Here is a 14,522-nt window from a genome sequence, read left to right on the forward strand (position 1 = left end):
TGGCAGTCCTTGGCTTGTGGCAGTGTAACTTCAGTACCTGGCTCCAACTTCATCTGTGTCTTCCATCTGTGTCTTTAAGTGTCTCTCATTTTCTCTTGTAAGACATCCATCATTGGATTTAGGGAACAATTTATTGAGAAAATTTTGAGAGCTGTCTTAATATGCTGCTGCCTTACAGGATGACTTAATCATCCTATACTCTTCTGGTTGTTATGTTAATAAAGTTCCAACAAAGGAACAATATTGTGCAGATCGAAAAAGAAACCCTGGACTACATAAACCACGGTATTTTAGTCAAACTTTTTTTCCAGGGATTTCCATTGTGATAGTAACTTCCTGATCTCTGCCCAGCTAGGTGAGCTCAGTGACTTCTCCTCCCTGCAACACATTAGTACAGGTAGAATCCCCACTTTATCATATAATGAGAGGCCGTGTGATGGTGTGAAAAAAGAGATAATGAACATCACATTTTGCAGACCTGGTTTTAGAATGTGGATCTGGGACTTTTTTGTTTTGTTGACCTTTGGTCAGTTACTTAGTACCTGTGAACCTCAATTTTCTTAGAAAATAGAAATAATATCGTCTATTTTGACAGTTGCTGGAAAAATCCAATTGAGTAACATAAGTGCTAGGGAATGAGGAATTAAGGGTAGAATCTGCATGGGAAAATGGTGGAGAAAAATGGATGCATTTTCTCAGAAATCTATTCCCAACCCATGCCTCTCTATGGTCATGATAAAGAATGGCACTGTTATTTGTTTACCAGAGTCGGCACAAGGATACAATATTTACAAGATGACTCTAAACAAACCATATAAGAGTAAAAATTTGAGCCAGAAGGCAATTAAAGATAAAAGGAAATGATTTTATATGTGTGTGTTTACTTCTTATGCATTCATTCATTTATTTATTTTTATTTTTTCAATCTATTTTATTGATTTTTTACAGAGAGGAAGGGAGAGGGATAGAGAGCTAGAAACATCAATGAGAGAGAAACATCGACCAGCTGCCTCCTGCACACCCCCTACCGGGGATGTGCCCGCAACCAATGTACATGCCCTTGACCGAAATCGAACTTGGGACCTTTCAGTCCACAGACCGACGCTCTATTTACTGAGCCAAACCGGTTTCGGCTGCATTCATTCATTTATAGACAGTCACTTACTGAGCATCTTCTATGTGTATATGTACTCATAAATAAAACTGATGGGTTCCATACGAGCTGACCAGCTAGTGGAGGAGGAAGAAAAGAGACAAATAAACAAACAAGTATTAACTATCAATTGTGTTCAGTTAGTGACAGAGAAGATGGAAGTGGAAAGCCCATTTAGACAGAATGGTCAGAGAAGACCTCTTCAGGGTAATGACATTTAAACTAAAAAGGAAACGAGAAGAACTAAGCCATGTAAAGAGAGGTATAAAGGGCATTCCAGGCAGAGGAACAGAATGCACTGAGATTGTTTTGGTAGAGGGAGTGAGATTCATAAAGGGAACTTAAAGATAGCCCATGTAGGGAGGTGAGAGTGTTGGGAGAAGAGGCTGGGAGATGGATGGGTGTCAAATGTGCAGAGCTTTGTCACCTTGTAATGAGGTTTGCACATTTAAAATCTCTCTGAAGGGTGGTAAGGAGGAGGTGAAATGGCCATATTTTTCATTGAGATTCTTTTGAAAAGAGAAGACTGGATTAGCCCAGGATGAATGAGATGGATTAGGAAGCTAGTGCAAAAGTTCAGGCCAGAAAGGATGGTAGCTTGCATTAGGGATTGGTGGCTGATATGAAAAAAGAGTATAGATTTAGAGGCTGTAAAGGAGTCATGAGGTTAGACATTGTACTGACTTAGACATGGGGGAGAGGTGAGGGAGAAGAAGGTCTCAAAGACAGTGCCCAAGTTTCCACTTTGAGAAACTGTATTCTCTGAAAAGGAGAGCTATTTAAAATAACCAGGCTTAAACGTGTTTTGGGAATACAATGAACTGTGGAGGATCTATGAGGAGGGCATCAAAGAGGAAGGAGAAACTAAGCAACTGAAAATACAGGTTTGGAATTCAAAGAGAAATCTGAGCTGGATATAAAAATCTGAGTGATTTGCACACATGTAATCATGTAAAGGCATAGTTGTGAATGAAGTCTCTTAAGAAGGAAGCATAAGGTCAAAAGAGGAGATAGCCTAGGACTGAGCCTTGAATGGCCAGGGAGAGGAGAAAAGGTCTTCAGAGAAGATAAGGGCTGGCGGGAGAGGAAGAAGGGAAATGAGAACAGTGCGATTCCACTGAATCTGATATACGACTGTTTGGACAAAGGAGAGAGTAGTCAACTATGGCAAATACTGCTCAGAAATCCAGAATAATAAGTACAGAGTGGTGTCCTTTGGAGTTGGCAGCAAGAGATCACAGGAGTAATAGCTCAAGGGAGAAAGGACAAGGATCATTACCATGGATGGTGGGGCAAAAAGCCAGCCTGAAGTGGGTGGAGGAATGCAAGAGTGCCTAGAAAATGGTAGTGGTGTGGGTCCCCACTCTTTGAAGAAGTTTTGCTTTGAAGGGGAATAGAGAAGTTAGAGAAGTGGGGTAGGAGCCAGAGGGGGGTTTCTGATTAAAAGAGAGGTGTTTTGTGTGTGTGTGTGTGTGTGTGTGTGTGTGTGTGTGTGTGTGTGTGTTTTCATTTCATTGCTTAGAAGATACTAGGGAATATGTGTGTGCTGTTAGGAATGGCCCAGTAGTGAGGAGATAATGATGATGCAGGAGAGTTAGTGGTCAAAGGAATTCATTTATTGAGATACCGGGAGAGGGAGAGAATACAAAACACACTTCAGGGTATTTTAGGTTTTGCCTTAAATTGAAGGAGGGACTTTTGGGAGGATGGGCTGTTATGAGTAAAGTGGTATAAACACTCATGTACAACTCTTTTTGCAAACATACGTGTTCATGTCTCTAGTGTAAATTCCAAAATGGAATTACTAGGTGATATGTAGATTTATATTTAACTTTTTAAGAAACTGCCAAAGAGTTCTCCAAAGTGGTTGTGCATTCACCCTCCCTCCAGCTGTGTATGAGAGTCTACATGCTTCTTATTCTTCTTTTTTTTTCTTTTCAGTTTAAAAATTTCCTTTTCCATCACAACCTGTGGTCTTTTCATAGTACCATGTCTTCTTGTACTCCAAGGATGATGGTAATGTTCTGAAATTTTCTTCTGGACCCTGAAGTAAATCCTTTGCAGAAATATGCTCATCCTTTTATTCTTTTTGATACTGTTTTCTCTTGCTTCGCAATGTGTTCATTAAGCTTCCTATGGGTTTCCTCTAATATGGAGCGAGTCAGGACCTGCCTACACTTGATACAGATACAGCGAATGACCTGCTTTTGGAACTGCTCTCTGTCAATTTTAGAAAATTAAATAATATTCTAAAGTCTACCAATGAAGTGCAAATTCATACACAAAGGTCACATTTAGGAAATAGTGGAGTATAGAGTGGCTACCACAGCAGAGATGATGTGAAATGCATTCTCCAACTTAATAAGCAAATACATCATATTTAGGCAAACATTTGGTCAATATACCAACATTGCTCTTTCCCTTGTAAGCCAATCTTTATTGACTAGTACGTGTCAAATTTTTTTCATTTAAGCCTCAAAATAAGCTTGTAAGATAGATATCGTTATGATTGTTGTTATTGTTACAAAAATTAGGAATTGAAGCCTTAGAACATTAATTTGTTCAATGTTTTACAGCTAATAAGTGACAGTGAGAGCTTTACCTAATTGTTCTAAGCTATTGCTACACAATCAAAAGCCAAGAACTAGAAGTTAGGTGATGAATTTAACTCATAGAGACCAAACTCCCAGGAAATTTGAAAGCAAACACCTACCTTATTTTGCATGTCTGCTAATTTTTTAATTAATTGACTATAGTATGTAACAAAAACTCGTGGCTATTTTTTCCTGATCTATTAAAGCTTTTCTGTTAAGGTAAAACAGCCAGTTTCCTGCCTTAGCACCTGTGACTATATCCAGGTATTACACAATCTCAGCGATTCAAGGCTTAAATTAGAATTTTAAAAAAAAATACCTAATTCTTTTTAATTCATGTAAAATTAAGGAAAACTTCTACATTAGCATACCTATTTAAAATATTAATAAATCTCTTTGTGTTATTGTGTGTCTTACAAAGAAATTGCTTGGTATAAAGTTAACTGAGACTTGAGTTATTCCTGACCATCATTGTCAACAAGCAAACATCCCCATGCTCTTGAATATCAGGAGGACAAGTGCATCAAGAATGGAAAATAAGTCCTTGTGCCCTATACCCACTTAAAAAGAAATTTATGTCCTAGCTGGTTTGGCTCAGCAGATAGAGCATTAACCTGCAATCTGAAGGGTCCCGGGTTCGATTCCAGTCAAGGGCACATGCCCTGGTTGTGGGCTCAATGCCCAGTAGGGTCATGCAGGAGGGAGCCAATCAATGATTCTCTCTCATCATTGATGTTTCTATCTCTCCCTCTCCCTTCCTCTCTGAAATAAATAAAAATATTTTTTTAAAAAATTAGTTCATTTACACACAATAGTAAAAGGTTCACAGTTGATACGCCTGGACATTTGGGTCTGACGCATGCTTTCAAAGTTAGTAGCACTGCACAAATTCAGGAAAAAAATAATTAAAAAAGAGGCACCCTTAATTTATCAGCCACTGAGAATGTCCTTCAGCCTAGCAAGCATCAAACTGCCCGTGGGAATGGAATCTTATTTTGTTAAACACTGCTTACAAGGAAAGCAAGTTCTTAACATAACTCAGAGTTCTCGACGCTGGCATGAATTGAGTCTGCGCTTGTTATGGCAAGGCCAAGTAATTTTCTTTTGAGACAGTATTTGTGATGGCACATTTATTGAAAACTAAAAACATACAAATCCAAACTATTAAAGCCTTGCCAGAAGGACAAAACAAAAGAGAAAAAAAATCAAGGACTTCTTTAAATTAATCTCTAAAACACTAGAGTAGGACCTATCCTTTAGAGCAAGCATGTCAAACTCAAAGGCTAACATGGGCCAAATAAACGAGGCATGTGGGCCACGGGCCACGAGTTTGACATGCTTGCTTTAGAGCCTCTGACAGTAAATGCAGAGAATAGATTTCAGAAGCTTAGTGACATCAAAACGTCTTCCTTTGCATATATCTTCTCACTGCTTCCACTCTCACTATTTTATTAGCTCAAGATATTGTTACCAGAAAAATAAAACTAATTTTTTAACATGGAAATGCAACCTGAAAATTAGTCACATTAGAAAGTTATGCACTTAAGCAACCACTTATCCATGGCCCTAAAAGGTGAACTACTAACCTGTGCCCAGCCCAATTTTCACATCGTGTTTCAGCACTTCTAGCACATTGAGTAAGCCGCTGGTCAGCCTGCAGAGAGAGGAGACGGTCAGAACCAGGAGACCTATGTGGGCCCAACAAGAGCAGCACCCCAACAATAGTGATGAAGATGTCACTGAAACTTGTGTTCTCTGTCACATCAGCTCTAATGCTGACACACACACATTCATCAGATCAGAACAGCTGAGTCCTGGATAAAAACAAGACCACAGAGGAGCTTAACTCCTGGCACAGAGGTTACTAGTAATCTTAGGAGGGTACAAAGAAGCAAGAGCAAAAACAGGAAGCAGGGGATCATTTACAATGAAAAATAAATGAAGAAATGAAATCTTGCAATTAGTCCAAAAGTCTTACCGGTCTTTAATATTTTTTTAACCAACCCTTCCTCCTATGTTAAGAAGTAGAAATGATAAAGCTTTGTCTTTCCTCTCCATCTCAAATAATTTGTTACCCTGAATGAGTAGTGACTTTCAAGAGCAAAGAAAGGGAGTATAACTGGAAAAGGAGGTGCGGGCTGGTGAATCCGGGCCTGCCAGTTCAAATGAGGCCACTGAGGACAGCAGAGACTAGGAGGGATGGTTCCTGTGTTGAATTCTGCACCTCGTGGCCCTGAGCTTAATAGATATGCACCTTTCTAGAGGAACGAAGGAAAACTAAAGCGGTAATTAGAAATCTGAGAAGATGCAAAGGTCAAAGTGGTCTGCTCAAAGACACACATGATTATAATTTTCAAAGCCGCATGTACACGCAATAAAACTCTCAAAGTTGTTGGAGAAAGAATAACAGTGGCCATGTAAACAGAAATGTATCCATAAAGAAATTTAACTTCAGACCTTAATTTGGATCACAGTTTAGTTTAGATGTTGTGTAACTAACGGAAAGGGTGTTAAACCGTTCCCCTCTCTGGCCACTAGATCATAATTATGATCACTAAGCTGTATATGGGCAGAATTCCCTGTCATGCCTTACCACTCGATGTCTCAAATCTGGAAGCCTCTGGAACCTTTCAGAACACTCCAGAAATAAATTACTGTGTTTCTTGGGCCTTCCCATGCTGCCACTGACATAAGTATGTCATTCACGAGGTCCCTAGACTTCTAACTGCCGACACCTCCAACTCTTTGCGGAGGGCTCTCTTCAGCCAGTAGAGCCTGCTCTGCCCTGGTTTGGGGAAGGTCAGAAACTCCAGGAAATCAATGCCTCTTCACCCCGCCCAGCGGTGCCCCAACAATAACTGATGGGTGTTTGGGCATAACCACCTAGGTCCCCCACCCCTTGGGCAGAATGACTTGAAGGTCTGCTTTGGACACTGACTTCCTGGGAATTCCAGAAGGGTTAGACTCTGGGAGCCCATGCTGGTAACTTGGTTAATGGTGCATTCTTTGCTGACTTCCTTCTCCTCTCTGTCTTACCCCCGTAAAGGTGTTTCCTGAGATCACCTCCCCAATAAGATGCTTGTACGTGAATCTTCGTCTCATGGTCTACTTCTGCAAGAACTCAAAACAAGAGAACACTAAGTAACCCTCGAAAAGATGAAAATCCGCCCCACCCGCCTCTAAGAAGGAAGCAGCTCTGTTCTGGGTTGACTAATACCAGAAAGGAGAGGGCCTTCCTGTATCTAATCCTGGACCATGAATTCTTAACCTAGCATCCATGGGTCAGCATCATGGGATCTATGAATTCCCTGAAATTAGGTGCAGCTTGTTTATATCTCTGGACTTTGTTTTTTTCTGAAGATACAGGCCATAACTTTCATCTGATTCACTTGTGAATATATAACCTTTCAAAACGTTAAGAACCAGTTATAAATGAAGCTTTTGCATTCTGGTGAACTATAATAGGGCAAGGTCGCTCTCACGTGAACTGGCATCCTGCCCGATCCATCAGGTGACATACACCGCATGTCGGGTGTTGATTCCCAGTAGCACGGCATCATTTCTACTAGCGTGAGTGTTTCTAGCAGTTTGCACAACACAGAGTGATGGGAAGTGAGCACCTCTCCCTGGAACACCTGCGGGAGTATGTGCCTTTCAGGCCCTGCTGTCAGTTCTGAATGCTATTGGTTCTGAACTCTTTCTGTTGTATTTCCACTTTCCTGTTTTGCACAAACTCAGAAATTTTAAGAGTCGTGGTGCTCTTCAAAGACATACTCTGCAAAAACTGCCCTGTTAAGTGCTTTTTTTTTTCTCCTCAGACGCAAAGGTATGCGCCTATCTAGTTCCCGTTCCAATCAAACATAACTATAGAAGGGAGATACTGAAAGAATGACTCAGAAAACAAAGGATGCTGTTTTGCAACCCAAATGTTCATAATTTATCAATCAATCATTGCCTACTTACGACAAGTTAGAATTGGGACAATGTGCGATCGCTGCTCCTCGTTCCCTGAAAACATCCAGTTCCTCTGCGGAAAGGTAGCAGCCATGTGCCATCACTGTCTGGAGAGAAGAGCGTCCCATGTGGGTTTACCACTTAAAAATGCTTCCGTTAGTCCTCACTCACAACAAGGCAGTATAGGCACAGAGAGAAGCTGTGACACCTAGACCTGCTCACATGTGCGTGAAGATGTCTGTCAGCATCTTCACAAGAACATTTATGATTACCTGTCTGTATAAAATCACTCAGTACAAGTCACATCTCAAAAAGGCCTGTAAAGACATTGGATTACAAAAGTTTCAGCACATGTGTAGATCTTATCATTTTCTTCTTCTTTTTTTAATCTACAAAATAAGGAGGGTTGATCCAGGTCATCCACAGCATAGAACACCCATCCAGTTTGAAGATATTGTGATTCCTTCATCTCCACTTTAGAAAATAACCAAGTTACTTTCTCTTCTAAATCTAGTGGGCGTCTGGTGGGGCTGTGTTTGTTCCTATTCTAACCAGAGCTTTCCAGAAGTAAGCTTTCCTTTCTCAGCACATGGAAGCTGTGGGAGTGATCCTGGAAGGAGTTGTTCTTTAATTCTGCCCCACGTTAGATATAGGAACCATGGACTTGATGCATAACCGAACACACTTCCGTTACTTATTGCCTATATTTACATTTTCATAAAAATTAAGAAATGTAATATCTCATATGCATGAATTCAGAAGGTGAAATTGATCCAAGAAAGCAGGAACTGCACACATAAGAGACTTCTCTTCATTTTCAGGCTTGGTAATATTTGTGGGTTTTCCTGAATAAGGCTTTACTCTTTCAAAATTCCTTTGTCCTCAGTACAAAACCTGTATCTGATTAGCTTTCTTCTTTAGGAGGCATGGTTCGGTGGCCACAAAATTATTATTAAAATATAATTTTCGTAACCTCTGTGCAAAGCAAAGGAACATGCAAATTGAAGGTTAATGTATTAATCATATGGAAATATATGTTATGGAGGATGAAGATTAAGGTGCAGCATGTATAAGATTTATGCAGAATATTAGCCTTTCAAATTAGTCATAGCCACATCTCCGCTCACCAAGTCCCTAAGAGTTTATTTGCTGCCATAGCTAAGGCCAAGGCCAAGGGGTATCTTGTTCTAATGAGGTCTCTGCTCACTCACATTAATTTTAATGAACTTAAAATGGTTTAATTATAAAAACAATACACACTCATAAAAGCAATCTCAAAGTGTTTAAACTGCTTTCTCCCTCTGGGAGAATAACCTTTAACATCCAATATGTGTCTTCCACACAATTTTTCTAGGTAAGCACGCACCCACACATATACACACAGACATCAATCTTGTAAGCCTGTGTGCCTCATTCTTTGTGAATATTGGATAAAATTATAATTATGTAAATTCTATCATCTAAATAATCCCCCATGAGAACCATTTTTTAACTTTCATATGTAATTAACATTCCTATTCATATTTCTTACAGAATGGATCCTCAGATATGGTCTGCTAACTCAAAGAAATGTACAGTTACATTCTAATAAATACTGACAAAATGTCCTTGGACCAAATGACATTCCCACCCTCAAGGAAGTCTTTAGATTTATTTACCAGGATGAGAGTTCAGGCCCATTTTTAACTATGTACACACACACATATGCACGCTCTGAGCTTTACTCTAGTCTGGGAAATGCACACATCATAGAAGACTTAAGAGCGCTACTGAGATCTTAGATTTAGGTATACACGCCCTATTTGACACAACTTACCTTATTTGTCAGAAGATTGTTTTTATCATACACATCTGTATAGTTTTTATAACTGGGGTATAAGTTTTCCACAGCTTTAACTTCATCAGGATTTTCACTTATATGGCTCTACGAGAAAAGAAATAATATTTTCAATTTTTAAGGTAAAAATGCAACTAGAAATTATACTTCCTACCCCAAAATGTTATGGATGGTTTCTAACTTGTCTATGTGAGGGGCCACATAGAAAGACAAGACTGTACATGTGTTTTATTTAAAGCAATCATGTGACAAAGAAACTATGAATATGTAATTACACAAGCATGTAAGGTTCTAACCCATGTAATGTTCCAACAAGGTCTTTTCAAATTCCAAACTATAGTAAGAACAAACAAAAATAAAAAGTATTCCTTAAAGAGAGTTAACAGCCTAGCTCAGTGGTCAGCAAACTCATTAGTCAACAGAGCCAAATATCAACAGTACAACGATTGAAATTTTTTTTGAGAGCCAAATTTTTTAAACTTAAACTTCTTCTAACACCACTTCTTTTTTTTTTTTTTCTTTTTTTAAAAATATATTTTATTGATTTTTTACAGAGAGGAAGAGAGAGGGATAGAGAGTTAGAAGCATCGATGAGCGAGAAACATCGATCAGCTGCCTCTTGCACACCCCCTACAGGGGATGTGCCCGCAACCAAGGTACATGCCCTTGACCGGAATCGAACCTGGGACCCTTGAGTCCGCAGGCCGACGCTCTATCCACTGAGCCAAACCGGTTTCGGCTAACACCACTTCTTCCAAATAGACTCGCCCAGGCCGTGGTATTTTGTGGAAGAGCCACACTCAAGGGGCCAAAGAGCCGCATGTGGCTCGCGAGCCGCAGTTTGTCGCCACTGGCCTAGCTATTTGTGGCCACCTATTTCTTCTGCCGTTGTCCTTTAAGAAAAGAGGCCATCAATAGGACAGATGGCATCTTTCACTCATAAGAAAACTGGATTTGAATAAATAGAGCTGAATTTTAGGACAAGTTCTGACCCTAGTCATGGGTCTTAGGGTGAGTCAGTTCTTTTATTTAGGCCTCCATTTCCTCATCTCTCAAATAAAAGGGTTTGGCTGGATAAGCAATTTTCCAACTTCTTTTAGCTTTGGCCATGTTATTCTGATAAAATTCATCGAAATCCAGTATGTAAAAGGCATAAAAATGTTGCCTCTCAGAATGCAGCAGGGTTGGGACTCTGGTACTCTGTTTCCATTCTGTCCCCTTTTTTTGGCTTCCAGAAAACAATTTGAAAATGACAGAGCTAGACAATCCTGCAGTCACCAAGAAAGAGCCCGTGAAGACTCACATGCAAGCAAAACAAGTGAGTCCCGGCTCCCACACCAACCTCTCTCCAGGCACCACTAAACAGGAGAGCGCGTGAAGTGTTTCAGAGACAAACCTACCCCTAGCCTAACACAAAAGTCATTTCAGGCCAACTGGTGGTGAATATATATGATGGGAAATAACTCATGAGCAAGCTACCACTTCCAAGAATAGCAATGCCATTTCCCTCTCTGCACGAGCATAGCCAAATAAGTCATAGAAAAAAAACAACAACCCAGCAATATTCTAAAAAAACGGTCTCCCACCCATGGGATGAACTCCATCCTTGTCCTCGAGGAAAGCCCAGACCACGAATGCATGGGCACCAGAAGAAAGGACAACCAGATGATTTGTGTCATTTTGATAAATTTGAGTAAATACACATACATACAGACATATACCCCAAGCAAGGATATACTTGCTTTTGCTGTGTGTTGATGGGGTTCAGTATATACTGGCCCAAAATATGGCATCTTGGCATATTGAAAAATGCCATATTAAGGTAAAGGAGTTTGAGAATGGCAGAAGCAGGAAGGTCACTCTGATGTTTCTCTCACCCTTCCTTCCCCGAAACAGGTCATAAAACCCACATGAGAGAGGTGCCTGGAGGAAAAAGAGCATCCTTATCTCTAATGACGAAGGGAGCAAGAAGAAGCTGAACAAAAAGGGCTCGCTAAGTTTCCTACACTTAGCTCATACCCCTTACCCTATCATATTCCTCCACAACCGTGCATTCTTCATCAAACCTGTAATGTTCAAAAATGCTCAGGTCTAACCATTTCTCTGGGTTTTCATTTCCTATGAAGGGTCCTGTGTCATGTAAAACTTACATTAAATACATTTGCATGCTTTCCTCCTGTGAATCTATCTTTGCATTTAGTTTTCAAACCCAAACAGGAACTCCAAGAAGGCTGAAGAAAAACATTTCCCTCCCCTACATCTGTGGAATTAAATCAAAAATTCAAACATCCCAGGCTGCAACACCCCACCACCCCTACATACACACAAACAAAAAGAAAGAGAAGGGGGAAAGATGAGAATGGTGAATGAGACCTATTAAGATAAATCTTAAAAAAGAAAAGAAAAAAAGAACCACCACCCTCCACCCTAAAACTGATAAAGAATCAATGTGTTTGTTACCTTTCCCCTGACTTGCCCTTTGTTATAAGATAGTCAGCTCTTACCAGGGGAAATTTTAGTGCAGTATATAATGAAGCTTGGATGGAGGAAGGCGAGTTCCCAACTTCCAATTTTAACCCAGCTGGAAGCTTTAAAACATGTTTTATTCCTAAGTTGCACCTGCTTAATGACAAAGTAATATATACTGTTTTTGTTCCTGGTTTTAAATTAAGAAACTTGGAACAAAGGGGCTTTTAAATGCATTTTATAAGGTGGAAATAAGGTTCTTATTCCTTTTTAAATAATAGGTGGCTCCTTCAAAAATGAAGGGCTCGAATGCTGAGAAAGCATCAAATGAAAGAGAAGCAGAAAAGAAATGCATTAAATGTATCCTACAGACAACAGGGAGCCAGTCTGCCTTCGATCTTGCTGGATTACTTATGATAGCCTCATCTCTGCAAGCCTGATCAGAGATGATTGAGAGGAAATGGAACTTCCGGTTTCTTAGCTGAAAAATTAAAGAATGGATTTAGGTGACGTCTGTAAGGACCTTCCCTGTCCCATAATGCTACACCTCTAGATCTCAGTAGAATTAGAGATTGCCAGCATGCAGGATAATGAGAAGCCTCGCAGGTCTGGCAGAAGCACAAAGAAGAGAAAAATACCCACCTGAATGTGCAAATCGCGGGTCTTCGCGATGTTTCCAAGTTCGGCCAGCATCGTCTCAGAGCAGGAAAGGGCAAAACGTGGTGTCACTATGGGCTTCACTCTAGAATACTGGAAATAGTAAAACCAGTGGGTAAGGAAACTATTGGTACCCTGATGTGTAGCATACCCTGAATGCATATCTTACATCTGGGTAATTTTATGTCTTGATATTTGGGGACAGTCCTCCTTTCTAGGAGTGGGTGGAAGTGCTGGGTTTCATGGAAATGGCTCATGGCTGAGGACAAAAGAGAGTACATTCTGTAGCACCAAGTTCAATGGAAGAAGAGCGTGTCCCAAATGATAGCCACCCCTGCTCCACACCCACAGCAGGGCTCGGCCGAGGCCTGCACTGGTGGCCTCCATCAAGAGAAATGAGAGGCAGCAGGAGAACTTCTAAAGGAGAGATCTGGGAGACTAGAAGGGAGGCAGTGGCCTATTCCCCTTTCTATGTGCTGGCCATGGCATCCCCGAGGACTGTTCCGTAGCAGAACTGGCTCTGATGTCACCTGAAGTGAGGGTCTGAGCAGGAAAGAACTTATGGAGGGATGGAGAGAATAAGGGCCCACAAGACACCCAAGTCTCCCAAGATTAGATGGAAAGAAATTCCGAGGTTCCCTGTGGTTTCCAATCAGACCTCAAAAGATGGGAAGGGAAGGGAAGGGTCTGGCAATTAAAGAGATGGCACCAGGGAGCCACGAGCCAGCCTGCTGGAGATGGAGGCAGAAAACAGCACTGCCTCCCTAGGCTCACCAACGCCGGGGCCTACAAAGGGGAGTACCTGGCTGAATGCCCGCAAGCCATGTGACATGCCACACATACATATGTGGACCAAGGCAGCCTGTGGCAGGGGCATCCGGGCTGGACACCACCTGTGTTTCAGATCAGATCCAACAGGCCACAGCCATTACCAGCATAGCCAGCAAACATCACGCTTCAATTTCCAGTTGCCACCAATCTGTCCACAGCCATGGAGCCCACCCCCACCTTCCCACAGATCAGCCCAGTGAAATTAGACGGTCCCAAAGGAGAAGAAGAGAAAACCACCAAGAAGGCAAAAAAGGCTTGACCTCACTGAGCTGAGTTGACAGGTCCTCTGTGAAAACAACTTGAGGTTCTAGGAAAATACTTCTGCATGCATGGGGAGAAGCCAAATGCACCCAGATCATTCTCTGCCAAACAACTTAATAACGAATCCTACAACTAAGACAAAGGCAATCAAAAAACAAGCTGGAAACAAGTTTACTTACGTTCTTTTGGAGCATTTCTGACACGAATCTGAAGTAAGTCAACAAATGGGAAGTTAGAAAATTTAGGCATTAAAAAAAATTCTTTTTAAAGATGTGAACACGAAATTTCCATGTCCTATTTCCCATACAAACACTCTAACACTGCACATGTTTCACCACACTAATTAAAGACGAACAAGCAGTAATTACTCTGCTTTCTCATTTGCAGAGATGGAGTGCAAAATCACAGAGAAATGCAATGTTGTCATCTAACGTCAACTGGGCTATACATGCGTATTCCCACAGCACTCAAGCCATTCTACCAGCTTAAGATCGGGTTGGGGGAATATTGCGAAATGTGATGCTCCAGGGATGTTAGAGTCCCTAAATCCTATGCACCTGGAGATACTTAGAAACTATGGGGCTCTCTACTCCTAATTTCCCTAAAGTGGAAGCTACTTGTTCACACAATATCACCCTTTATTTCCACTGGGATTCTGACGTAAGGTAGAAGACAAAGGTTGTGAAACGAGTGGTGATGGGGGTGGCGATCTTACCAATTGTATCTGCAGGGATGGTGGTATCTGCATGACCCATACAATGATTAATTC

The 14,522-nt window shown here is 40.9% G+C and overlaps 1 protein-coding gene across 1 annotated transcript in view; it reads right to left on the reverse strand.

Annotated features, from left to right (window-relative positions):
- The window catches only part of GDA (guanine deaminase), a 66,930-nt gene that overhangs the window by 11,631 nt on the left and 40,777 nt on the right, over window positions 1-14,522 (reverse strand). Inside the window, exons 6-10 of the mRNA XM_079789890.1 lie at window positions 13,933-13,960; window positions 12,647-12,754; window positions 9,518-9,625; window positions 7,711-7,808; window positions 5,334-5,401 (exon numbers count right to left, since the gene is read on the reverse strand). Of these exons, the coding sequence (XP_079646016.1) occupies window positions 5,334-5,401; window positions 7,711-7,808; window positions 9,518-9,625; window positions 12,647-12,754; window positions 13,933-13,960 (410 nt within the window). The remainder of the gene's footprint in view (window positions 1-5,333; window positions 5,402-7,710; window positions 7,809-9,517; window positions 9,626-12,646; window positions 12,755-13,932; window positions 13,961-14,522) is intronic.

This window comes from Cnephaeus nilssonii (assembly GCF_951640355.1).
Source record: "Cnephaeus nilssonii genome assembly, chromosome: 14".
In the NCBI taxonomy this organism is placed as follows: domain Eukaryota; kingdom Metazoa; phylum Chordata; class Mammalia; order Chiroptera; family Vespertilionidae; genus Cnephaeus; species Cnephaeus nilssonii.